General features: G+C 38.9%; 1 protein-coding gene across 1 annotated transcript in view; it reads left to right on the top strand.

The window, feature by feature from the left end:
• LOC149265133 (S-formylglutathione hydrolase-like) overlaps positions 1-27,651 on the top strand; it is a 223,698-nt gene that overhangs the window by 139,795 nt on the left and 56,252 nt on the right. Inside the window, exons 3-6 of the mRNA XM_089429144.1 lie at positions 9,365-9,412; positions 9,619-9,815; positions 9,917-10,015; positions 10,141-10,206. Coding sequence (XP_089285270.1) covers positions 9,365-9,412; positions 9,619-9,815; positions 9,917-10,015; positions 10,141-10,206 — 410 coding nt within the window. The remainder of the gene's footprint in view (positions 1-9,364; positions 9,413-9,618; positions 9,816-9,916; positions 10,016-10,140; positions 10,207-27,651) is intronic.

The raw sequence follows: 27,651 nt of genomic DNA, 5'->3' as shown, positions 1-27,651 counted from the left end.
ACGCCATGGCATACTCCAGTAGAGGACGGATAGGATGGGAGCGGAAGAGATTAGGAAGGATAGGATGATTTTAGAATAGCTTGGGAACCTGGTTAGGGCAAGGCATGACCATTAAAATCATAAACCTAAAAATATTCAAAACACCAATTTTATAGTCTCCTTATATTAAATAAGAATTTAACCTCGGTTTACAATCCTAAGAAGAATGTACTAATTGTTATCATAAGTAATCAGATAAGATAAAACCCTAACTTCGGGATGAAGTTTTCTGAAGGGGGAGTGTATGTAACGACCCATCTATAAATATAAAGAACGCAAGAATAATAGCGGGCATACGATACATACATATGATAGCTACATATGCATGTGTCGCATACACCGCACTAGTATTATATACTAAATTAACTATAAATGATAAATACCATGACACTTCTTTGAATAAAGGTTCTACTCATTCATCAATATTGCTTAATGTATGGGTAAATCTTAAAAGAGGACTATATAAATTATATATTCAAGTTTATTGATAAAAATTATATTAATAAATTAATAAAATAAAATTTTAAAATATATATAAGAAATTAACTAAAAGGAGCTCTAAGTATAAAGTTATAATGTTATATTAAAAAATATATATAACAAAACATTGTGATATATTAAATCATAATGTTTATAATGTTTAAATGTGATATATATTAAATCATAATGTGATATATACGATATAATATTTATATTAAAAGAATATTTTAATAAAAATAGAATATGATTTCAAAACATAAATCATATACATCCACGACCTTTAAAAGAGATAAGGGGGCTGATATGTGACAGGGAGCGTGTCACCAACAAACAGAGCAGTGGGCTGCAGATGGAAGAGCGGCCACCACCAAACAACAGAATAAAACCACGGGGGGCAAAAACAGAGAAAAAGGAAGGGAAGGAGGAGGAACATCATGTACGGAATTCATTCACAGGAAGAGCTTGAGTCGTTCTGAGGTTCTGGGCACGAGGGAACAGTCGGCTTCTGTTAAGAAGCTTACTGGATTGAGCAGCCAGGTTCTGCTCAGTTTGGCTGGGTGGATTCGGTCTTTTGGTAACTGTAGCAGCGCAGCCGGAGGCATCTTCAACCGCAGGGGCACAACATATTCAACTGCAGCGGCACAGGTAGGTACCTCAGCAGTTCTGTTAATTGATTTTGTAAGATCTCAGGAAATTGTTTACAGGTTCATGATATAAATCCCTTACTGTTTTTGCATCTGTTTACGGTCTTTACACCCCGATCGGTCCGACTCGGCAGAAAAACCGATCCGGTGGCCCATTTGTTACCGAACCGATCGAGCCGGTCACCAACTCCGCTGGTTCGGTAATAAATCGGCTGAGCCAGTCACCGACTTGGTTGAGCCTGAGTTAAACTGGTTGGTTCGACTAGCTATGCCCAAACACGCCCAACAAAACTTTTTTGGGGGGAAAACGGACCCCAAAGTTCATTCTAATTCGGTTTTAGGTTATCTTGAAGGCCACTTACCTCTCCCAAGCCTATAAAAGCTACCCAATCCCCTCACATTTCCTCACAACTATCTCATTGCATTTGTGTGAGAATTTGTGAGAAGTTTGTGAAGAGTTGTGGAGTTTGTTTTTCGAGCAATAGTTTGAGACTTGGGCAATCATTGGAGCAGCAGTGAGGAGCTTCTTGGGCAGCCATTGGAGCAACATTGAGGAGTTGGTTTGTTGGAGCAGCATTGAGGAGGTAGTTTGTGCCTAGAGGTATTTTTTTTTTTCACTTCTAAAATCTGTTTTTGCTTTTTTTTGTGCAAATTTGGAAATTGAAAAGAGTCTTTTTTGTAAAAGAAATGAACATTGAAGCAATGTTTTTTTCTTTTGTTTTCATTTTCAGATTTTTTCCTTTCATTTCCAAGTCCAAATATCAGAAAATGGCTCCTAGAGTGAAAGATGCTGCTTGGGCATATGCTGAAATGATTGATAATCAAATGCATTGCAAATTTTGTCATAGAAAAATTAAGGGGGGTGGAGGGGGCATTCATAGGCTAAAACAACACTTGGCTAGTGTTAAAGGCCAAATTACTCCATGTGAAGCACCATCAGCACAAATTGGGAAGATTAGGAAGGAGTTGCTAGATAACTTTGAGTAGTTTGAGCAAGAAAAAGTTAGGCAAAAAGAAATAGAGGCTGAAATTGGGAGGAAGAGGATTATACAACAAATGATGGCTGCCAACCCCAATTTTGATTATGAGGGATCTTCATCTATCCCTTGCACTGATGCATCCAACCCCTTTCGCTATGTTCCTCCCTCTTTGGAGTCTATTCAAGAAAAGGGTAAGGGTAAAATGAAAAAGAAGGGTGATATCAAAAGTTATTTCACACCCTCCTCTCCATCAGATGCACATGGTCCTCAAGCTAATAGAAGTCATATGCAACCCACTTTAGATGACCATTGGAAGAAAGAATTGAGAGAGACTGCCTGTGATTACATAGCTAGATGGTGGTATGATTTTGATATCCCCTTCAATGCTTCTCGTTCACCATATTATGAACCTATGTTTGATGCCATATTTGTTGCTGGAAAGGGCTTCAAAGGCCCTACTATGCATGAGTTAAGGGGCCCTACTATACATGAGTTAAGGGGATCTCTTTTGCAAAAAGAAATTTCCTCCATCAATGAATATTTGAAAGATTTCAAAAGGTCATGTGCAAAAACAGGTTGTACCATCATGTCAGATGGATGGACTGATAAAAGGCACTGTACCATCATAAACTTTCTTATCTTTTTCCCACAGGAAACCATGTTTCTAAAATCAGTTGGTGCATCTGATACGGTGAAAGATGCACACTTGTTGTTTCAGCTTTTGGATGAGGATGTTGAAGAGGTGGGGTTGGCTAATGTTGTTCAAATCATCATAGATAATGCCTCTAACTATGTCCTTGCTGGTAAAATGTTAAGAGGAAAAACACAAAATTATCTTTTGGACCCCATGTGTTGCACATTACATAGACCTCATGCTTGAGGATATTGGCAAAATAGATTGGGTCAAGAACACTGTAGGGCATGCCAAAGCATAACAAAATATATCTATAATCACTCATGGATTTTGAGCATGTTGAGGAAACACACAGGTGGCAGGGATATTATTAGGCCTGCCATCACTAGATTTGCAACTCATTTTTTGTCATTGCAATCTATGCTTTTCCAACATAGAAACTTGCAAAGGGTGTTTTCCAGTGAGGAATGGAATGAATGTCAATGGTCTCGCAAACAGGATGGCCAAGATGTGAGAAAGAAAGTTAATGAAGAAATATTTGGGAAAAAGGCAACAAAGATTGTGAAGGTTGTTGAGCCACTGGTTAAGGTGTTGCGATTGGTGGATGGGGAAAGATTGGCTATGGGCTTCATTTATGAGGCTATGGATCAAGCAAAGGAGCAAATAAAAGCAATATACAAGGATAGAGTGGCTAAGTATGGGCCCATTTGGGAAATCATTGATCAAAGATGGAACAATCAACTCCATTGCACTATACATGCAGCTGGGTTTTTTTTTGAACCAGAGTTGTGGGGGAGGCCCCCCCCGCCTCTTCGAACCCGCTCCTAATCCGCGCTCCAGGCAAGAGCGGCTCGGGAGCGCGCTCCCGATAAAAAAATTTGCGCTCCCTGCCAAAACAGGGAGCGACTTCGGGAGCGTCGCTCTCGGAGCGAAAATTAAAGCCCGGGAGCGATTGCTCCCGATCGCTCCCGGGCTTTTAATTTTCACTCCGAGAGCGACGCGAGCGCCACCGGGAGCGAAAAAGGCGAAAAAAAATTGTGGACGCCAAAAAAAAATTAATTTTAATTTTTTTTGTTTTTGTTTTATAAGGGCTTGGGGGGCATTTTGTATTTCATTGTGACTTGAATGAGTTGAGGAGAGCCAAGGAGATTGTGCAAAGGAGCGAGGAGCGAGCGCGAGTTGAGGAGAGCCAAGGAGATTGTGCAAAGGAGCGAGGAGGAGCGAGGAGCGAGCGCCGAGGAGCAAGGAGCAAGCCTGCAAGGAGGTTAGTAACTTATTAATTTAGTAGTTTAGGCTTTAGTTAGTAATTTAGTAATTTAGTTTAGTTTAGTTAGTAATTTAGTAAATGTATAACTTATTTAGTAAATGAATCATGAATCTAAATAAATTAAATTAATAAATAGTAAAACTAAATACTAAATAGTAAAACTAAATACATTTTTAATTTTCTCAAGACTCATTCCCATTCCCATTAAATTTTGCAGATTCAAAAGCCTACAAATATCAAACATCATGGACCTGGTTATATTTCTTGGCATTTTCTTCTTCTTGGTCCCTTTTCTGGTTATTATGGTGCTGGAGAGTAGGAAACGGAGGGGCCAAAATGAAGAGGGGGATGAAGAAGCTGGAGAAAGTGGATTTGATGAAAACTCCGGTGAGAAGGAGCTGGACGAAGGTGAACATGACTTTCAAAAAACTAAAGAAGACCAAACCCCATTGTGGAAATATGTTAACAGGCCTGAAGCAGGGAAAGGGGGTGGAACCACTAAATTTCATTGCCCCCATTGCAACAATAATTACACAGGTTCATACACCCATGCCAGAAAGCACCTCTGCGCGAAAAGGCCATGGGATGGAGATAAACAAATAGGAATCAAAACTTGTGCAGTTGTGTCAGCAGAAGATAGAGCCAAATACATAAGGGAAGAGGAGGAAGCCCAATACAAATCTAAAAAGTCAAGGGGTTTCTTTGAACCAAGCTCACAATCACAAGCACAAGGAACTCCTTCAGCATCCTCCCAAGGCAGTGGATATGGAGGCATAGGGTCACCAGCGTTAAGGCGTAGAACCATATCAGATGTCCTTGATGAGGGGTGTAGGAATGATGTGGATTCAAAAGTTTACAGGTTTCTCTATGCATGTGGGATACCATTCAATGTTCTTCGCTCACCTTATTGGCACGAAATGGTTTCTGCCATAAATGATGCCCCTAAAGGATACAAGAGCCCTGGGTATGACAGGGCAAGAACCGTTGGACTTGATCATGAAAAAGCAAAAATATCACATTCTTTAAATAGAATGACAAGTTCTTGGACTGACCATGGGGTGTCCATTGTATTTGGTGGATGGAAAAATGTAAAAGGCAAGTCATTGATAAGTGTTCTTGTTGTGTCCGTTAGTGGTGCCATCTTTCTAAATGCATATGATTACTTAGACAAGTTCAAGACCGCAATCAACATTGCAGAAGCATTACTTGAAACAATTGACCGTATTGGGCCATACAATGTCATCCAAGTCATCACTGATAATGCTCCTAATTGTAAGGCAGCGGGAGCAATTATTGAGGATAAATACCCCAACATATTTTGGTCTGGGTGTTTGGTTCACGCATTGAACCTTTTGATGCATGGTGTTGTTAAGAACAAAAATGAACAATACAAATGGATTGGTGATTTGTACAAGAAAGGCAAACAAATGATAAAATTTATTACAAATCATAGCAATACCCATGGCCTTTTCCGCAGTCACTCAAGATTGGAGTTGTTGAAGATTGCGAAGACTAGATTTGGTAGCTATTACCTCACCCTCAGGCGCCTTTTGAAGGTAAGAGAGTCATTGGCTAGCATGGTATCAAGTCCACACTTGCAGGTATTAAAGGAAAGGGCTACAAATGCAGCTGACAGGCGAGGTTTTGAACTGGTGGAGGAGGCCGCTCTTGATGGTATGTTTTGGTCAAGTGTGAGGCAAGTATTGGATTTCACCAAGCCCATTTATCACATGATTCGGTTTGCAGATACAGATAAACCAGTGATTGGCGAGGTGTATGAGCAGATGGATACCATGTTGGGGCAAATAAAAGATATTGTTCATAACAAAGATCCCGACTTGTACAAACTGATTCACGATTGTGTGTGTGTACGGTGGAATAAACTTAATATTCCACTACATTGCTTGGCGTATATCCTTACGCCAAAATACTACTCTACATCTTGGTTGGGCCAACCTGCACTAGGGGGTGGGATTAGGACCAAACCCCATTTAGATGCAGAGGTAACTAGAGGATATTTGGATGCATTAGAAAAGTTGATACCTGACAGGGAGGAATGTGCAGCTGTGCGCCTTGAAATAGGCAGATACTTTAGTGGCACTGGTTTGTTTGGTACCTTCCATGCAATGGAAGACAGAGACAGATTTGATCTCTCACATGGTGGGAAACATATGGCAGCCATGGACTTTTGCCAAAATTGACAAAAAAGGTTCTATCACAGGTTGTAAATACTTCTTCTGCAGAGAGGTGTTGGAGCACCTACAACTTCATACATAATGTGAAAAGAAACAGACTCAATGAAAACCGGGCAGAAAGCTTGGTTTATGTGCACTACAACTTGAGGTTGTTGAGTCATTACTGTGATCGGGCTTATGAGGATCCCACATATAAAATTTGGGACAACTACCCAGAGGATGACAATTTGGAGGATGACACTATACATCTTGAAGAACTGGAAGAGGAACTTATAAGGGATGAAGATGAAGCAGCTGCAGCAGCCATGCCACCTCCACCATCCAGTAACAGTTTCTGAGTCTTGTTTCTTTGCTGTCGCCACCTCCATCTATACCCTCATGTGGAGGGCATGTGGCTTCTAGTTCTGGTCGTCGGTCTGTGCGGGAGACGCCTAGAAGACCACCACGACCTACTCATACAAGAGACTCTCGTGGCAAGGGCCACATGTAGATTTACAGTTTACTTGTCTTTTTTAGTTTCTATTAGTTTTCATAACTGTTGAGTCTTGAGTCCTTGACTCTTGACTCTTTCATATCATAATGATATTTTTGTAAACAATATATGACTGTGGCAATGAAAGTTTGAAGTTTGAAGTTGGCAATTATAACTCATTGGTAATGATTGTGAATTATGAATATGATGCTTCGTGAAAGACTAAAGTTGTTTCATTTCATTTCATTATTGATAATTCATTTTATAACATTTCATTTCATGTTAACAGTTAGAACTTAGAAATATCTAAGATATTATTTTTTGTAATGGTTAAACTTAGCTTACAAGTACCACTTTGGTGATCAATGATGATAAATGTTATATATCGAATTTTCAATTTTGAAAGCTTGAAGTTGAAACTTTAAGATTGAATTTGATGAATCATGATTCACGATACTCAATATGTTGCAGTTGTAATATGTATGTTACTAACTTGTGGACATGGTTGATGAAGATTATAACTTCTAGATGATTGATGTGATATGGTTCAAAACTTCAATGATCAATCTATGTTTTTTATATCTAATTCATCATTCTACATGTTTTTGTTGACATATATGTATCAAAAATTAAAAAATATAAAATATATATATATATTTTTAAAAAATCGCTTCGGGATTCGCTCCCAAACCGGGAGCTTCTGAAAATGTCGCTCCCACTCCCGTTTTCGCTCCTGCTCCCCGCTTTCGCTCCCGCTCCCAAGTAACACTGTTATGAACCCAAGGTATCATTATAAAGCTCTGGAGGCAGAAGCTTTGACTGGGGAGGTTAGAGATGGATTGATTGACTGCATTGACCGCATGGTCCCTAAGGAGAGTGATCAGCTGGAGATACACTGATAGATCACTTGTTTTAGTAGAGCCACAGGTACCTTTGGCAAGAACCTAGCAAGGATTTCAAGGGAAGCAGATGAGCCAGACTAACAAAAATTTCAATTTTCGAATTCTTATTTTGTTAAATTGTTTATAATTTGAAAGTTGGATATAATTTGTTGAGCTAACTCATTACACTACTATGTTTTTTGCAGCATAATGGTGGGAGGCTTTTGGTAGCCATTGTCCTCAATTGCAAAAGTTTGCAATCTGTATTTTGAGTCAAACTTGCAGTGCTACTGGGTGTGAGCGCAATTGGTCTGTCTTTGAGAGGATTCACATGAAGAAGAGAAACTGTTTGAAACAAAAACTGTTAAATGATCTAGTGTATGTCCAGTACAACCTCCGACTAAGACATAACCAATTGCTGAACAAAAGACCTGATACAAATCCCATTGTGTTGGAGGATATAGATCCAACATCAGATTAGGTAGTGGAGAGTCATCCAACAGAGTTTGATTCTGATGAGGATATTGGCCTTGATTTGGATTTACATATGGAGGCATTAGTTGAACATAATGTTCAGTTGAATGCAAATCCACTTGTACCAGGCCTAGCCCCAAGTCCTCCAGTTGTAGGCACTTCCTCTACTCAACCACGACGAAAGCGCATATCTCGTCTATCTCAGCGTGCAGTTGCTGCGCTTGCTAGTGCTACTACTTCTACAGTTGTAGTTGTAGATGGTGATGGGGAGGAGGAAGAGCCATGGGTTCTGACTATGATTCAAAGTTTGAGCCAGATGATGTTGGATTCTATAGTAGTAGCCAGTAGTACTGGTGACTAGTGATGTTTTATAATATACTTTTGTTGTAGAGGCCATTTAGAGCCTCCTTGGTTGTGTTTTTGTTTTGATCTCTATATCATGTATGTATTGGACAATGCACTGGGTGCCATCTCTATATCATGTATGTATTGGACAATGCACTGGGTGCCATTTTGATATAATGGATATATTCATGAGCCTACTTTGATCATATGTTGTATTGTCTCTATATTCTAATGCTTTGTGTTTGGAAACATAAATGAAAATATTTAAAATTATGTTTTTTGATAAAAAATAAATATTTAATGTATTTTTTACAACGACCGGGTCATTGAAATCAAACTGGCCAAGTCGATACGTAGTCGGAGTCGGAGCAGACTCTCGGCTGGTTCCGAACCTGAGTCGAAGTTTTAAAACATTGGTTGTAATGTATCGATATTTTGTATTTGTTTTAGTTTCTAAAAACGTTTGGATCTTTGTCTATTTTTGAATTTTGTTTTGTAATTTGTAAGTGTTTGTTTGTTTATATATAAAACATGTCCTCTCTGCCCTATTTCCGAGGTTGACGTGTCCCATGTCATACACATATTTTTGTGTCCTCTGTGACCTGTGTCCTCATGTCATGTGACTATTGGGCTTTCACAGCAATCAATCCTCCTTGATCTATTATATTTATGTGGGCAGAAGTATTTATCTGTACTTCTTCATATTTTTCTTGCTTGTTTGTACGCTTGATTAATCTTTATCAAAATTAAGCATGGTGTTATTGTAGGAAATTCAGTTATAGACTATAGTCATGGTTTATGTGCCTGTGATTTATTTTGGTCTTTGTGTAATCTATGAATTACTTTTGCAGCTCTCATGCTTGTCACCTGTAAACTTTCCCTTTTAGTAAGCAAACAATTTTGTCAAATTTTGACATTATAGGTTGTTTTGTGTTGTTGATAATTTGAAACAGGAGGTCTAAATGTTGAAGGGGAGTCTGACAGCTGGGATTTTGGTGTAGGTATGGGACCATCAGCCTGCTTTAATTTCTTTCTTTAAATTCAACTGTGGCAAATCTTACACAATGTGCTTGTATAATTCTTTCATGTATGCTATGTTGCTAATTCTTTTGTTCTTTATTTTTAAGAACTATATGGAGATATATGACATGAAAAAACTGATATCTAGAAAAGGTGTAAGACACAATGGGCAGTTTGATTTATACAGGTGCTGGATTTTATTTGAATGCTACTCAAAAGAAGTGGGCAAATTGGCGAATGTATGATTATGTTGTGGATGAACTGCCTAAACTATTAAGTTCCCACTTTCATCAGCTAGATCCTGCAAATGCATCTATTTTTGGTCATTCAATGGGGGGACACGGAGCTTTGACAGTTTTCTTTAAAAATCAAAATAAATATAAGGTGTGTCTTTCTAGACTGAACTTCTAACTCAATGAAGACACGGAACATCTTTATAATGTAAATGGTTGTCGAACCTTACTGCTATTGCTGGATTATTACAGTCTGTGTCAGCATTTGCACCCATTGCGAATCCCATTGATTGCCCATGGGGTCAGAAGGCATTCTTGAATTACTTGGGTGATGACAAATCTAGTTGGGAGGTACCTTATTTATTTAGGTGTTTCAAATCTGGTCAATTCTTTTAATCTCAAATATGCATTTTTAGTAAGTGCTGAACAGAAGTTTTGCATAGAAAAGTTATACTTTGATTGCTTTCCTTGTGCAGGAATATGATGCAACTTACCTAGTGAAGAAATGCAATGGTCTGTCAAAAACCATTCTTATTGATCAGGTGGCTATAATTAATTATCCTTAAATACATTTTATGTGAAGAGAACATGATTTCAATTGCTCATAGGTTAGACAAGTTAATACAAACATGCCACAAACCAAGATATTCAGCTCATCACTGTTCAATCTCAACGCAATAGTTGCTGAAGGCTACAATTTTCCAAAGTTCTGGCTGGATTTTGGGAAAAATTGACCAGAAAATCTACTGAAAAAGGGCAAAAATGTTGCCTCACTAGACTACTGCATTAAGGAAGCATAACATGAATACGGAGAACCTAAAATCTGGTTGTAACTCATAACATAGCTAGTTAAGAGGTGTATCGTTCCAGCTTCCAAGGTATCAATTTCATTTTAGAAAGGTAATTAAAAGACAATGGTAAGTTATATCTATATAAATACAATCAAAACGAATTTGCTATGTTAGTTTATGGTTTTATCATTTGTTTGGATGAAGAGGATATTAAAGTACCCTTTTTGAGATAGGGAGTTGAGTAAGGAATTAATTTTCCATATGAAAGAAACAATAATTGCTTGGAAATATATGTGAAAATGAGAAAAATAAGAAATGGGTTTTCTATCCCATTTCACATCGTAGACGTGGGTGCCTCACATTTTGTATGCCTACTTGTTAGCGAAGAAAATACATATAGTAAGCATGGAATTAATGATGAAAAAATTCAAGGAGTTAAAGTTTCCAATATACATTACTTTAAAATGTAATGGATAGATCTATCAACTAAGTTATAAGAATGCAAATATAAAGACATGCAACTTAATAATGAAGTTGATTGTTTAAAAACGAGGTAGCAGAATATCAACAAAATCATTAGGTATCACAAATTGAAGATCTCAAAAACAAATTCGATAAGAACTTACTAGAAAAAGATGAATTCTTTTGCCTAATGAATGATAGTCAACAACTATTTCTCAAATCAAGAAGTCAATAGATGAAACTAGTGTAATCTTAAATTAAAACATTGGAATCAAGATCTTGAAATGAAATCCAACAAGAACTTGTTACAAAGAGATGAAGGAAATTCTTGCTTAAGGAACCAAATCAGAGGTTGCTTGAATAGAGCAAAAGCTTAAAAGACGAGAAGTATAGATCTCAAGATCTTAAAAATAAGTTCAAATGAATGATCTTGACATTTTTTGCTATAATTTTTTTTCTGGGATACCTCAGATTGTGAAATTTTTAGAGATCCGAGGAGACATACCGAAGTATCTCAGGTAAAAATTTTAAAATCAGATTTCAAAAATTGGACATGTGGAATGCTTAACCATTTTGCTCTTGCAAAAAGGTACAAAATCAACGAGTTTTGGGAAAGTTACCGTAACTTTCACTTGGCACATCAAAGTTTGGTCAAACTTGTGGAATTGCAAAGAAGACATGTCAAAGGATTGTAGGCTGAAATTTATATTTAGAAGGGCTCAAATTTCAGAGATATATTAGGAGAAAGGTTAGCCATCCAAATAGTCAACAAATTAGGGTTTTGAAAGGTGCATACCTTATAATTGGCATAACTTTTGATTAGAAGATCTGTTTTTGGTAACTCGAAATTTGTGTAAAAGAGAAAAAAGAGGGCCATTATTATTTACTTGCCTGGCTCTTAATGGAGCTTCAAAATTTATTTGACCACTTCTGGAAAGGTCATCCATGACTCGTGAAGAAATAGAAGATGTATAGTACTAGGTATTTGAGTTGAAAGATCATTTGTCACATATGGAACAAAGGGTGAAGGAAAGAAAGAAGGAATGCAAAATGTCAACTAAGAAATAAGAAAGTCCATGATTGAAAACAAGGACTCAATGTCAGTCAGAGTATTGTAGGTTGAAATTTTATATTTAGAAGGGCTCTAATTTCAGAGATATAGTCTACAAATTAGGGTTTTGAAAGGTGCATACCTTATAATTAGCATAACTTTTGATTAGAAGATTTGTTTTTGGTAACTCAAAATTTGTGATAAAGAGAAAAAAGATGACCATTATTATTTATTCACATGGTTCCTAAGGGAGCTTCAAAAGCTATTTGACCACTTCCAAAAATCTCATCCATGACTCATGAAGAAATAGAAGATGTGTAGTACTAGGTATTCGAGTTGAAAGATCAATCGTCACGTATGGAACAAAGGATAAAGAAAAGAAGGAAGAAATGCAAAATTTCAAGGAAGAAATACGAAAGTCCATGACTGAAAACAAGGAAGAAATGCAAAATTTCAAGAAAGAAATACAAAAAATCATAATTGGAAATAAGGAATAAATAAAGAAAATATAAACTATGTGATTACTAAAAGGATATGGAGATCTAAGGAAATCATGAAAATAAGGAGAAGCATGGTGTTGAGACTCAATCATGTATGAGAATATTTTATCACAATTGGAGAGCACAAATATTCAATCACAGAAACATAATCGTGACTTTTAAATTGAGGATTTACATAATTAAGGCTTCAAGTATTACCAAGGAACTGCTACATTCCGAAGATCAATATGAGGATGTTTGATGGTAATGATTTTATAACATGGATATTCCAAATGGAGCAAGACTTTGATCTACACCAAGTGACATCCTTACAAAAGGTAAATATGGCAGCCATGTATTTAGAATAAGATCAATTTTTATGGTACCAATGGCTTTGTGAAAGAAAAAAGATTCTATTGTATCTCGGTTTGTTTTTAAGGAGAATGATAGCTCATTATGGGGATATTAAGAGCAATTCATTCTTTAGTCAATTGTCAAATCTTCGGTAAAAATGGTCCAATTACATAACACATTCAACAATTCCAAAAGTTGAGTCTCAGGTTAAAGAACATTTAGAGGATAATTTGTTAGACTTCTTTATGGGAACTTTAAAGGAAAGCATCCAACATGAGGTATGTTCGTTTGAACCTAAATCCGTAGAGCATGCTTTCACACTAGCAAAGAAAGTTGAAAATAAAAATATGGTTGCTATAAAATTCGACACTAGTAACTATAGAGAGCATCATGCCCCCCTCTCCAAAATTGACAAGGTTGACACCTCAACAAATGGATGAAAGAAGAGCGAAGGGACTATGTTTCAATTGTGACAACAAGTATAGTAAGGGACATAAATGTGGTGAGAAGAATTTATTCTAAACTATTAGTAAAAGAGTAACAAGCACAAGTGTTCCTAAGGCTTGGTGTCTAGCCTAGGAAAAAGTGTCTTAACATGACCCTCTTGACTTAACTTTATGAGAAATAAAGTTAAAGTGAATTTAGGAGACAGTCATATAGTCCCTTTTTGAGTTAATTAATGAAAAGGGGACTTAGGGGATAAAGTGACTTATGGGTCAATGAAGAATTAAATCCTCACACTTGATCTCAATGGCTAAGATCTAATCTCAGCAATTGGGTCTTAGGGTTAGGTCTCTTCTCATTATAAGGAAAAAGCAAAGGGGAAAATACACCATTTGCACATTTTCTTCATGAGATTTAGAGAAGAGGATAAAAAGAGGTCGAGAGGGCAAAAAGTGCAACAAGAGAAGGGAAAAGTACAAAAGCAGGCCAGTAAAGGATTGCAACAAGAGGCACAAATTCCAAGGTTGAGAATGGGCATGGAGCTCAAGGAAGAGGGCAGTGAAATTTAAGAGGGCCTGGGCATGTTTTTCGAGGTAGTTGGGTTGCATTAATTGCTGTTAGAAGGGTTGCATTAATTGTTGTTAGAGTGGCATGATTTTCGAGGGACAATAACACTGAAATCGACGGCTGTCAGGGCACTAAAATTGAGACAGTCTAACCATGGATTTTGAGGTTGGTACGACACATTTATTGCACTATCAGGGGCACAAAAATTGAGGATGCTAGGGCACTTAAATCGAGGTTGTCAGAGTGCAGATTGTAGGATTGTTTGTACAAAATGTTCAAGGTAGTGGCACGAATTTTGAGGGGAACAAATAGTGAATTAATTACTACTAGACAATACAACAAAGGCATGATTTTTTGAGCTCGACACAAAATTCTAGGACTAGGAGTTGTTAGGCAGAAACTTGAAGGAGCAACTACAACACAATTTCCAAGGAATTTTGGGCATGAATTTAGGGAGATAAGTTGACTTGTTTGTTGTCATTTATTGCTGTAATAAGTTCTTTGATAAGAAATAAAAATATCTCTCTCATTGGATTTCCCTTAAGAGTTTTTCCAAGTTCATTAGACTGAAAATCTCCTCTGTTAAATTTGTGGGTTGGTTGTATTTTTCTTAGCAAAAGCAAAAGTGAAAAAGTAGAGTAGGCTCATTTGTTTCTAAGTTGAAAAATATTCATGTTTATGATAGCAACATCAAACATGTGGGTTGGGCATTGTTAATTTTTAGGGCTAGATAGTTCTCTGCTGTAGATACTTTCATTTATAAACTTATTCACCATTTTCATATCCGATTCACCCTACAACATCATACCATCTTTAGCAATTATGTAGAGAGAACATTAACATCAACGATGCAGTGGAATGATAAAGAACAACAGAAGAAAAATATACGCAATAGAGACACCAGGATTTAGGCCAGAGACCAAGGCAAAATCCCACAAGGGGAAAACTCAACCAAATTTTTCTTCTATTAGGTATGCATGAATATTTTATATGAGATACTAAGTACAATAAGAAGGAGATACATCAAGCCTCCTAGGGCCAACCCAAGTTGATTTGTAAATTGCCGTGGATATTCCACTGGATAGTTCGTTACAACAGATCTGATAATATTATATTAAAAATCTAAGATTCTACACTATTACAGTTTCATTTAATTTCTAGATGTGTAAAATTAACCGTAATTTGTGCATGCATGTAAAAGTATATCAAGCAGAAAAGTAGAGAACGACAAAATAAACTCACACACACATAATACACAAGATATGCTCTTTGGGAAACCCTTTCGGGAGAAAACACAGCTGGAAGGTGAGGTTGCTTTGCTCTCTTTCTCTGTTTGGAAATATGGCTGCAGATACAAAGAAGTAATGTCTGTGGCCCGTGGGCTGTTACAATGCACAAATTCTCTGTGTGTGCTCTACCTCCTATCTCTCCTGGCTATCTTTGCTCAACTATGGAACAAAATGCTCTCGAAAGAATGGAATGCCTCTTCCTCCTAGTGGTCCAGTTATAAAACAGCTCGATAGCCTACTAGTGGTTAAGTTTGACTACATCAACTCTTAACTAGAGTTACAAAATGAACTCTTTTGGAGTTTTTTATATCATAAACATGTGGCTAGCCCCTTTTCCATGAATAATGGGGGCTGACGCAACATCGTCCAGAACTATAGGTGTGAAAACAGGAAGGCCAACTTCTGAGTGGCATAAGTTTTGCATATGGACTCTGATTGACTCGATTCTTGCGCCGTTGGAAAGCTCTCTGTGTGTAGAATAGCATGAAATGTGTAACGCTTAAGCGACAAAGTTTTACTACCAAAAGACGTCGTTTGATGCCTCAAAATGCTCCCTAAAGGTTTCGGACCCCGTTTCGCCAAACTGGGTCCCGCGGGTAAAAACAGTCCCATGAGCTGATTCCTCCACTTCTTTCTACTCCAAATGCATCGAGATGGATGACAAACAATATATTGATCCAATTCGGATCACAAGTAAGTTTACTACTTTGTTTGTGAATTGAACGAGACAAGTCCAAGATAGCTGCTATACAATATCACATCTATCATCCATCATGTTATCACTGTCATCAAAGGAATCGACATATCTATATCACTACTTTGAGTCCAACAAGGTTATCAGGTCACTGCCAATCCAACACGGTCATTGCCAATCCAAGTTACAGCCATATCAAAGGGTACTGTTATCAAAAGTATCATTGTCATCAACGCTGCTCATTAAAATCATTGTCATCAAGGAAATGATATATTCAAAGTCACAATCATGTCATCATGTCATGAACACCGTGACCATGCCACTGTCATTATGTATTAAATGCAAGGTCACTTGTCACTATGTATATTTATTGAGCTCATTGTCATATAAATACTGTCAAACCAAGACATTTAAGTGGTACTCTACCACATGATGAAATCTCAACCCTACATTCATTAAAAACTCTAAGAGAGAATTTGAATCACAGTGAGGCAAATAATGAGAGCCATATACAATGCTTCCTACAACAAGTAAATTCAACCTCGTAGAGTATAGAGCATAGGACAATCTCCATCTTAAGAGTATAGAACGATATGCCACGCACCACAGAGTGATGACATTGAGACAGTCCGAGCCACAGGAATACTAAGAGCAAGCCGCCGTGAAATAATATGCACCACCTCTGTATAAATTTGATGCCATAGAATAACGATGCCTCTGAATAAGATACGATGCCATGTAACAATGCCACTGTAGAGAGTTCACTGCTAGGTAACGACCCCACTGAATGTAACAATGCCACTGTATAAAAAGCAAATCACTGTGTAATAGAGAGCGAACCTTAGCGAAATCAAAAGCGAGCTACTATGATAACAATACAAACCATAATTAAAAAGCAAACCATAGATAAATCAAATGCAATCCAATGGAAGATATAGATGCGGGTCTCAGGAACAAACATGACACTTAAGAGAATAGATGTGATGCCTTATATGATGGAAGCGATGCCTCAGATGACTGATGCGATGCCTCACATAGTAGATGTGATGCCTTGGAGTATAAGCAATGTCATTGTGATATGCATGCAGACCATGATGCTCGGAAACAAAGTACATAAAAGAATGTCGAATGAATTAATTAATTTTGAGCAAGCAGAAGCTCAATAATAATACAATGAATTTACAATAATAGAAACATCAAGTTTCTATGTAGAATATGGAAACAATCAGTTTCATCTAAGAAACTGCTTAAAAGAATAAAAATAGCAGAGTAGCTAAAAGAATGAGTATTAAATACTAAATAGGAATATTCTAATACCCTCCCTTAATACTCAATCTATTTACAACACCAATAGACCCTCTGAATTTTACAAATTTATCAGGACCAAGAGGCTTGGTGAAGATGTCGGCAGGCTGCTCTGTTGTGGGAACATATTGCAACTGAACTGAGCCGTCTTCAACAAGCTGGCGAATGTAGTGGCAATGAGTTTCCACATGCTTTGTTCTTTCATGAAAGACTGGATTTTTGGCAAGTTTGAGCACTCCCTGATTATCACAAAACAAAGACGTAGGCCCTGTCTGGGAAACATGCATATCTGCAAGCATACGTCGAAGCCAAACTGCCTCACAGGATGCCTTAACTGCTCCCCGATACTCTGCTTCTGTTGAGGAGAGAGCCACTGCCTGTTGCTTCTTACTAGTCCAAGTAACAACACCTGATCCTAGACTAAACACATACCCAGCTGTAGATTTACGGTCATCAACCGAACCGGCCCAGTCAGAATCAGTGTAACCACTGAGTATAGGATTGGAACTGCGAGTATATAGGAGGCCATAATCAGAAGTACCACGCACATATCGTAGCACACGCTTTGCTGCTATCCAATGATCAGCTTTAGGTGCTGACATAAAGCGGGAAATATAGCTTACTGCAAAACTGATGTCAGGTCTGGTGGCAGTAAGATAGATGAGACTGCCCACTAGTTGCCTGAATAAAGTTTCATCCACAGGAGGAGAGGATGACTGTGATGAAAGTTTGAGCCCTGGTTCCATAGGAGTCGTGGCCAGTTTGCAATCCTGCATTCTGAACCTGTCCACAAGATTTTTGGCATACTTGGACTGAGAGAGAAAGATATGATTTTCAGTCTGCCAAACTTCAACCCCCAGACAGTAATGAAGAAGTCCCAAGTCTGTCATCTCAAAAGTTCTGCATAAATCTTGTTTGATCCCATGGATCAAATGTGCAGAGCTGCCAGTAATGATAAGATCATCCACATATACAACCACAAGCAAGATATCATCACCAGTATGCTTGATATACAGGTTTGCATCAGATGGGCTCCGCTGAAAACCCTGATCTGTCAGATACTGATCAATTTTCATGTACCAAGCCCGAGGAGCTTGCTTCAATCCATAGATTGCTTTAGCTAATCGACACACTTTCTGTTCTTGACCAGCAACCTTGAATCCTGGAGGCTGCGTCATGTAGACTTCTTCTTGGAGATCACCATTTAGGAAAGCACTCTTTACATCCATCTGATGAACTTTCCAATTGAACTGCGCTGCTAGGGCAAGGACAAGCCTTATGGTACTCATCTTGGCTGTAGGAGCAAAAGTCTCTTCATAGTCGATGCCTTCCTTCTGTGAGAACCCTCGAGCCACAAGACGAGCTTTATACTTGTCTAGGGTGCCATCAGCTTTGTATTTCACTTTATACACCCATTTGCAGCTTATGGGCTTTTTTTCTGCAGGAAGATCAGAAAGTGTCCATGTGTGATTCTTCTGAAGACTCTGGAATTCGGCTTCCATAGCCTGTTCCCACTCAGATGTACCCTTAGCCTCTGAATAGGTTTGAGGCTCAAAAATACTGTGAAGGTTAGCCATAAGAGCAAAATTGACTGTAGACTGTTGTTTGTTCTTATGTCTAGAAGTTCTACCTTCAAGAAGCTCATCATCCCGGAGATCACCAATGGTTTTAGCCCACCATTTAGGCCGAAGAGTAGAGGAACCAATATCAGGAGGAGATGGAGAAGACTCAAGATCAATAGGAGCAGCAAGAGGAGGGTTATTTTCTGGAGGAAGCTCAGATAGAGTATTATCAAATACTGATGCTACATCATCCCTCCCATCAGGTGGACCGACCGGAAGAAGAACACTGTGAGGCTGATCCTCAGAACACTGCTTAGAAGAAGAAGACTGAAAAAATTCTCTGTCTTCATCAAATACTAAATCCCGACTGAAGCTAAGACGACCGGTGGCTATATCTATCAGCCTATAGGCCTTGTGATGATCACTGTAACCTGTCATCATGAGTTTCTGGCTTTTGGAATCCAACTTAGAGCGCTTAGCAGGTGGAATCCAAACATATGCAACTGAGCCAAATACTTTGAGGTGACTGATCTTAGGCTTACGGCCAGACCAAACCTCTTCAGGAGTCTTCCCTTTAACAGCCTGAGTAGGTGATCGGTTAAGAAGATAAACAGCAGTAAATACTGCTTCAGCCCAGAATTTGTTTGGAACACTCCTGTGTTGTAACATGGAACGAGCCATTTCAACAACCGTGCGGTTGCGACGCTCGACAACACTGTTCTGCTGAGGAGTGTAAGGTGTGGTTAATTGACGTTTGATGCCATGAATATCACAGAAGTTGGCAAAAGCTGAAGAACAAAATTCCCCCCCATTGTCGGTCCTAAGGGTCATGATGTTACAACCAGATTCTTTTTCAACTAAGGTTTTAAACTTCTGAAAGGTACTAAGAGCATCAGATTTATTTTTTAGAAAATACACCCACATCTTTCTACTGAAATCATCTACAATAAGTAAAAAATATTTGCAAGCAGTGATAGAAGCTGTATTCATAGGACCACAAATATCAGCATGAAGTAACTGAAGTACCTTAGATGCGCGCCAAGATTCTCCATCTTTGAATGAAGACCGATGTTGCTTTCCCGCTTGACAGGCGCTGCATACCCCCAACTGCTGAGTCTGAATATCAGGTAATCCTGACACAAGTCCCTCCCGAGAGAGCTGAGAGAGATACTGCATATTTAGATGCCCATATCGCTGATGCCATAGAGTGCTGATGGGAGAGACACGTGCTGCTAGAGCCACTTCTGGAGAGTCACCGGTGTCAAGTAGCCTGTATAGACCATGGTCCTCTAGGCCAACAGCAACTGTTAGACTAGTCTCCCTGTCAATAATGGAGCACTTGTGTGCACTGAACACTACATCAAGCTGAGGAGAATTCCTCATAATCTGGCTGACAGATAGCAGATTAATTTCCATACCAGGAACATAGTGTACATTCAGAAATATGAGTGTGCGCCCACCAGACTGAATTTGAACTGTACCTCTGCCAACTACTGTGTACTTTTCACCTCCGCCAAATACCACGGAATCACTGAAAGGTGAGAAGTCAATAAACCAGTCAGCCTACTCTACATTTTAGCCATAAAGGCGTAAAAGGCAGAATATGTCTGCTCGGAATGTTCTGCAACATTTGCTGTCTGATGGGGCCCTCCCTGTTTCTTCTGTTCAGAAGAAATCCTCTGTCGGCAATCTTTCTTCATGTGACCGAACCTGTGACAGTAATTACACTGCACACTTTTCTTCCTAGCAGGATCAAAAGGCTGAGAAGAGGACTGATATTTTGCTGCAAATGCATTTTCTGAGGACTTTGATGAAGCACCACTACCAAACTGTTGTTTCCACCGATCCTGCTGCAGAAGTTTGGTGCATAACTCTGGAAACTTCAGATCAACATTTGTGGTGGTAATGTTGAGTGTTTCTATGAAGTGTTCATAAGATTTCGGTAGACTTTTCAAAGTAATGACTACCATATCTTCTTCCTCCATGGTCCGACCAATGGCTTCGAGCTGATCTCAAATGTCTTTAATTTTGTTGAGATGTTCCTGTAAAGACATATGTTCGTCCATCATGATGGAGAACAACTGATTTTTGAGAAAAAAAGCTCTGCTTTTGTCAGATGTCTCGTGCAGTTCTTTCAACTGTTGCCAGATCTCGGCAGCTGTCTTGCCAGAAGGAATCTGTGGTAACTGATCATCAGCGACAGAGAGCTTGAGAAGCATAACAGCCTCTCGATTTCGATCATCAAATTTATCTTGATCGGTACCAGCTGTACCGGGACGAAGCTCTTTGCCCAAAATGAGCTGATCAAGACGCCTGTATTAAAAAATGGTCAACATTCTTTGTTTCCAAATGTTATAGTTGCTGCCATTAAAGCGTTGATTTCCTTCTAACATCAGATTGGTGAGCGTGGCCATTTTCCCAAAGACAATACAGAAGTCTGACACAAATTTTAATGTAGCTGCCCGCTTATCCTGGTGCAAATCAAAACAGAATTTGTTCTGCGAGACAGGTTTAAGAAATATATATATATATATATATATATATATATATATATATATATATATATATTTACCCAGCAAAAATAAATCTCCACAGAAAAATGAGCGCTATATTTTGAACCAGCAAAAAAAAATCCTGGGTGGCTATTTTTTTTTTTTTTTTTCTAGATAAGACGAAACTCCAATTGTCTGATTTTTCACTTAATTCATGCAACTAAGAAACAGTATAATGACCAATACGTGGACTGAAAAATGAAACCACGTGAGCCGTCGTTTTGAAATTTCTCACACAGCAAAAATGCGAGGTTAGGCAGCACGTATACACATAAACCCACGCTGCACACAGATTGCGTGTCGGAGAATACTGCCGCGGCTTCAATTTGCCTCAAATTTTCACTGTCTCTGCTACGATTGACCACGATCCCGCTTTGGTCCCGATCCCGTCAAATGGACGGACGAAGAGTTTGACTTTCCTGGAATTTGATCTGAGAGCAGTCGTCCAACCTTGATGTTGTGAACAGGGGAGGTGGCGTGGAGATCTTGCTGCCCTATGAGAACACGACAGAGACGCAGGAAGAACCGACTGCGATTATCCAAACAGAATCGGTACACCAGCAAGGGAAGGCTAAATTTTGTTCTAAACCAGATCCAAGAGTTTCTTCAATTTCTAATTCCTCAGAAATGCTTTGAACCATATCGGCTTCTAGACATGAAAAATGATAATGCAGGAGAAGAATCCATTTCTGTATCGAGATAGACGACTGTAAGCTTTTATCACAGTGAGCAAAGCCGAGGCTAAGACTCAGTGAAGGCTACCTGGCTTACAGAGGGCTCGACCTTAGAAAGGAATGAAAGAAAGAACTCAAGAGATTAGGATGCAGAGAGAATAACTGTTCAAGAAATCTCTTTTTCTGGCTCTGATACCATAAAAGAATGTCGAATGAATTAATTAATTTTGAGCAAGCAGAAGCTCAATAATAATACAATGAATTTACAATAATAGAAACATCAAGTTTCTATGTAGAATATGGAAACAATCAGTTTCATCTAAGAAACTGCTTAAAAGAATAAAAATAGCAGAGTAGCTAAAAGAATGAGTATTAAATACTAAATAGGAATATTCTAATAGTACAAACAATCAACAAAAGCGTGCCTCAGAGATGTGGGCCACAGAAGTTACAGTATGTGCCATAGATATTAGATGCGAGCTATAATAAAAGGTTGAGCCTCGGATAATTCCATAGATATATGGCGAGCCTCAGTCAAGTATGCGAACCATCATATATATGAACCAAAGAAAGATGTTTGAGCTAGCTTATATACACTATGAGCCACTATTTATTAGTAAAAACCACAGAGATAAGCGAACCATAAGGATGCAGGGTAATTTTCCTCAAAGCACTAAATCAATACACCAAATAATGGTGGATTATTACTAATATATAGTTGTCTCCTTGTACGATTGGACACGACTTATCGTTAGGTTGTCTTGAGGTCGACATGAGATCTTTGGCGGGAAACATCAAAATTTGAATTAATATATTTACTAATTAATCAAAATAATATCTCTTTTAATAGAATTGTCCTTTGTATAGAATAAACCTTCTTTGGGGTAGCTGGGCTTCCTTTGGGGCAAGAGGGTTTCCCTTTGGGAAATTCATCTCGAAGCTATCCAAATTTCAACACTCCCTCTCAGCTAGGGAGGAATTTTGTTAATTTTAGATAACAATGGTATGTTCTATGCTTAAGAGCAATTTACTTCAATTTTCTTATTAGCCCAATATCAATTTCCAGATTAGCAATCACATTAACATGACAGTAAATGCAGATAGAACATAAATAAAAATAGTAGAAGACAAGCCAAGACAAGAGGACACAAGATGTGGCACATGCTAGGGACAAACCCCAATGTGGGGAAACCCTTTGATCAAGTCTTCTTATTATTCTTCAAAAGTTTAGCAGAGAGAGAGTACAATATACAAAATTCACTTGCCCAATCAAAGTCAAATCTGTCCAGTCAAACAACAACCACAAGAAGGCCTAGTTAGAAAGTTAATGTTGGTCAATGAGGTAGAATTTCTCCTCCAAGTCAGCTCGGTCAAACCCAGTCAACTCGGCCTCCAACAACAATCCAAATCAGCCCAAAATAGTCCCGAAAATGACAGTGAAACTCGGTCAACACAGAGGTCAAACCTGTGGTCAACGTTGGTCAAACAACTCTGTTTGCCTCGATTTATGTGCCCAAAAATGTGACCTGCCCAATAGAAAATTCCCCTAGAAAAATGCATTCAAACTCAGTCAACTGCAGCTCGGTCAATGCTGGTCAACCCTTCCTGCAATTTGGTCAATGCCCAAAACAGAAAACGCATTCTGTCCTTCGCATGTGTGGAGAGAGAGAAGGCTTCCCTGAAGTTGTACGACCCAATTAGATGAGGAGAGAGAGATATGTGTGAGAATGAATGATGTCCAAATGAGGTAGATGCACCTTCTATTTATATGCAATGTTGAGGATGAATAGATGTGTCTTTTGGGCTTCTGAGCCTACAATAGTTCGCTGGCCATCCTTGAAAATTTGTCCATAAACAAAATAAGTTCATAATTCCATTTGTACATGTTAGAATGAGATGATCTTTAGATCAATCCTACACCTCTCGGAAAGAGGAATCAACTGCATCATATGAGCTGTCCAAGGTGGAGTTTGGCCCTAGTTGCGAAATTTAACACTCCCTCTCAACTAGGAAGAACTCCACCTGCCAAACCATCTGACAATCTGTACCATCCCTTTCATCCCTGATCTGCTCTGCTCTGTTTTGCTGAACCATGAAGAAATAATGAAGAAGAAATGATCGAGAATATATCATACCATTCTCCATTGACCCGAAGTTAGTCTCCAATAATCGCGAATGTATCATACTACTCTCCATTGACTCGAAATCAGTCTCCATTCATCCCAGATCAATATCAAACATCCTAGCATAGGGAGTATGATAGTAACGATGCGTCTATCGGTAGTACTATGGTTCCTATCCTCATTTTCCTACTCATTGGCTAGATGAGAGGTACTTCCCATGAGTCCCGGATTGCATGGGTAGGATGTGCCGGCAGGAGAAGGTGAACCAATGATCTTGCTCATATGCCATAGGAGAAGGTGAACCAATCATCCTATGCATATATCAACATGGATTATCACAGGGGAAGGTGAACCACTCACCTTATGGTCACTCATCGCTCCAAGAAGTACCCCAAGCCCCCTAGAGCTTAATATCCAAATCAAACAAGACCCTCATAAGAGGGTTTCTCCATGACTCCAAGTCGTTCACGGAAGATTAAGAATTTGACCTTCCCCAGGGGCTTCGTAAGAATATCTGCAACCTGATCATCAGTTCCAATAAGACGAAGCCTTATTGCTCCCTGTTGTACCATATCCCAGATAAAGTGGTACCTGATATCAATATGCTTGGAGCGGTCATGAAACACGAGATTCTCAGAAAGATGAATCCCACCTTGGTTGTCGCAATAGATAACGGTGGTATCCAACACGTCTAAACAACTCACTAAAGAGCTTCCTCAACCAAACAACTTCACAGGAGGCCATACTAGCAGCAATGTATTCAGCCTCAACGGTGCTCAAAGCAACCAACTTCTGCTTCTTGCTAATCCAGGATATCGAAGCAGAACCTAGAGAGAAGCAACATCTAGATGTGCTCTTACGATCCACCACACTGCCAGCTTAGTTAGCATCAGAATAACCATGGAGCCTCACATTCCCGACAATGTATCTCAGTCCATAGGTGATTGTGCCCTGGAGATATCTCAAGAGATTCTTGGAAGCAATCCAATGTATGTGATGAGGCTCGACCATAAACTGACTCAATGTATTCATTGCAAAACTTATGTCCGGACATGAGTTCACCAAGAACATCAGGGCCCCCACGAGTTGATGATACTGAGAAATATTTCCCAAATCGGGCCCAGTAACACTTCTGCATAATTTCTTGAAGTTAAGTTCCATCGGAGTAGTCACGGAATTGCAGTCCACCATCCCAAATCTTTCAAGTAGCTTCACAATGTATTTTCCTCGAGAAAGGAAAACCTCGCCTAGATTTTGCCTGACCTCCAACCCTAGGAAATAATGCATCACTCCTAGGTCCTTCATCTCGAATTCAGAACCCAACTCCCTCTTGCATTGATGAATGAGAGGGTTTGCACCTGTCAGAAAGAGATCGTCCACATAAAGCACCAAGATGAGAGGCCTATCATTAAGAAAAGTCTTTTGGTAGAAATCACATAAGAGAAATTTTTGGCTGATGTGTTTCTAACCAACAAGTGTCGTTCATCGTCAGGACCAGATGAAGAGGCAGACCATGGCAAAGGCTTAAATAGAGAGCAATGTAGAGACCTTAATTTGAAGAAACAACTATATTTGAACAATAATACTTAGTAAAGGTTCGGAACAACTTCACTTCTTGTAAATCCCAACTCATCAGATAACTGTTGATCCTCTCATACCAAGCTCTATAGAGGGCTTTCTTCAATCTGCATATATGTGTCTGACGATCTTGAACTTCGAACCCCTCGGGTTTGTTCTACATAGACTTCCTCCTTAATTGAACCATGTAAGAAGGCAATCTTGACATCCATCTGGTATAGATTCCATCCTTGCGAGGCAACAAGGGCTATAATCGAACAGATGGTGGTATATTGGGCAACAGGTGCAAATATCTCATCGTAGTCCACACCTTCCTTTTGAGAGAAGCCTCGAGCAACAAATCTAGCCTTGAACTTTTCAACACTTCCATCAGCTCCATGCTTGATCTTGTAGAGCCATTTCGAGGTGACAATGGATTTGTCCTTGGGTCTAGGGACCACATCCTAGAAATCATTCTTCATAATCAAGTCATACTCTTCGTTCATAGCATCCTTCCAAACTTGGTGCTTCACAACTTCTTCGAATGTGCAAGGCTTAGATTGAACAATGGTGCTCATGGCAGTTAAGTACCCTTGGTACCTATTTGACTTCTTACTTTCACGAAATGCCCCCCTTGGTGCAACATGTCTCTCGGCATCTTCGAGAGTTTCCCTAAGCCATGAGGGTCTCCTTTTCGAGGAGGAGGGCTCATGAGGAGGTGGATCAATGGGATCCATTAGTCCTTCAACATCAGACATTGGCTCATCCTGCGGTTCTCCTTGTTTTCCTGAATCTGCTTCTTTGTCCTTCCTTGGAATAGGAAGGTTACTAATCTTCCCAAGGGCAACATTTTCATCGAAGGTGACATCATGACTTATCTCCACTTCTCTTTGACTAGGCACATAGATTCTATATGCCTTAGAAGTTTCACTGTAGCCCACAAATGTTCCTTTCTTCCCAGATGCATCCAATTTGCTTCTCTTTTCTTTCGGCACATGAAAATATATGGGACTACCAAAAATTCTAAAGTGAGAAACATTAGATTTCTTACCGGTGAAAACTTCTTCGAGAGTTTTGGAGTCCAACGCTTGATGAGGGCATCTATTTTGAACGTACACGACAATGTTGGCAGCTTCTGCCCATAAGAACTTTGGAAGGCTTTGATCATGAAGCATGGCACGAGTGGCTTCTATAATAGAACGATTCTTCGTTTTAGCAACACCATTTTTCTTAGGAGTATATGCGGTAGTATACTCCCTCTTAATGCCATCTTCTCCACAATAGTCATTGAACTCATTTGATTCATATTCGGTTCCATTATCGATCCTCAATATTTTGATCTTCTTTCCGATTTGATTTTCAACCAAAGCTTTGAAAGAATGGAACCATGAGAATACCTCGTCCTTCTTCTTCAAGAAATATATCCAAGTTTTGCGAGAGAAATCATCCTCGAAGTTAGCATAATATAAATATCCTCCCAAAGAGTTCACGGGCATCATACCAATTAGATCAGAATGAACCAATTGCAATATGTCAGTAGTCTTGCTATCACTTGAGGGGAATGGTTCCCTTGTATGTTTTCCTTCGGCACATCCCTGGCAAACACCTTCATGTTCTACTTTAAAGTTGGGCATACCTGTCAACATCTTCCTCACATCGAGTAGAGCCTTATAATGTAGATGAGCAAACCTCCAGTGCCATAATTCAGATTGAAGAGATGTGTCGCAAGACATAGCTCCTAATGGGCTTCCTCCAACTTGATATAGGCTATCAACCCTGAATCCAAGTGTAAATGCTTCTTTGGAATTTCTATTCCAAACACGTACTTTTCCATTGATGACTGCAACCTTGAATCCTTTGTCTTCCATCGCCGAGATAGATACTATTTTTTTCTTTAGATTGGGTACATATAGTACTTCTTGTAAATGAATGGTGTTACCTTGATTCAATTGAAGAGTATCATTCCCAACTCCCTTCAGAAGATAGGTGGCATTGTCTCTAAGGATAATTTCCAAATTTGTATCCTTTTCTATCAAATTTGAAAGAGCTTCCTTATACCCAGTGAAGTGCCTTGAGGCATCAT

Source organism: Pinus tabuliformis, chromosome 6 (assembly GCF_031772625.1).
Source record: "Pinus tabuliformis cultivar Carrire ecotype Pingquan chromosome 6, CPIR1, whole genome shotgun sequence".
In the NCBI taxonomy this organism is placed as follows: Eukaryota; Viridiplantae; Streptophyta; class Pinopsida; order Pinales; family Pinaceae; genus Pinus; species Pinus tabuliformis.
Note: the sequence above shows the minus strand (reverse complement) of the source record. Positions and strands in the feature narration are given on the sequence as shown.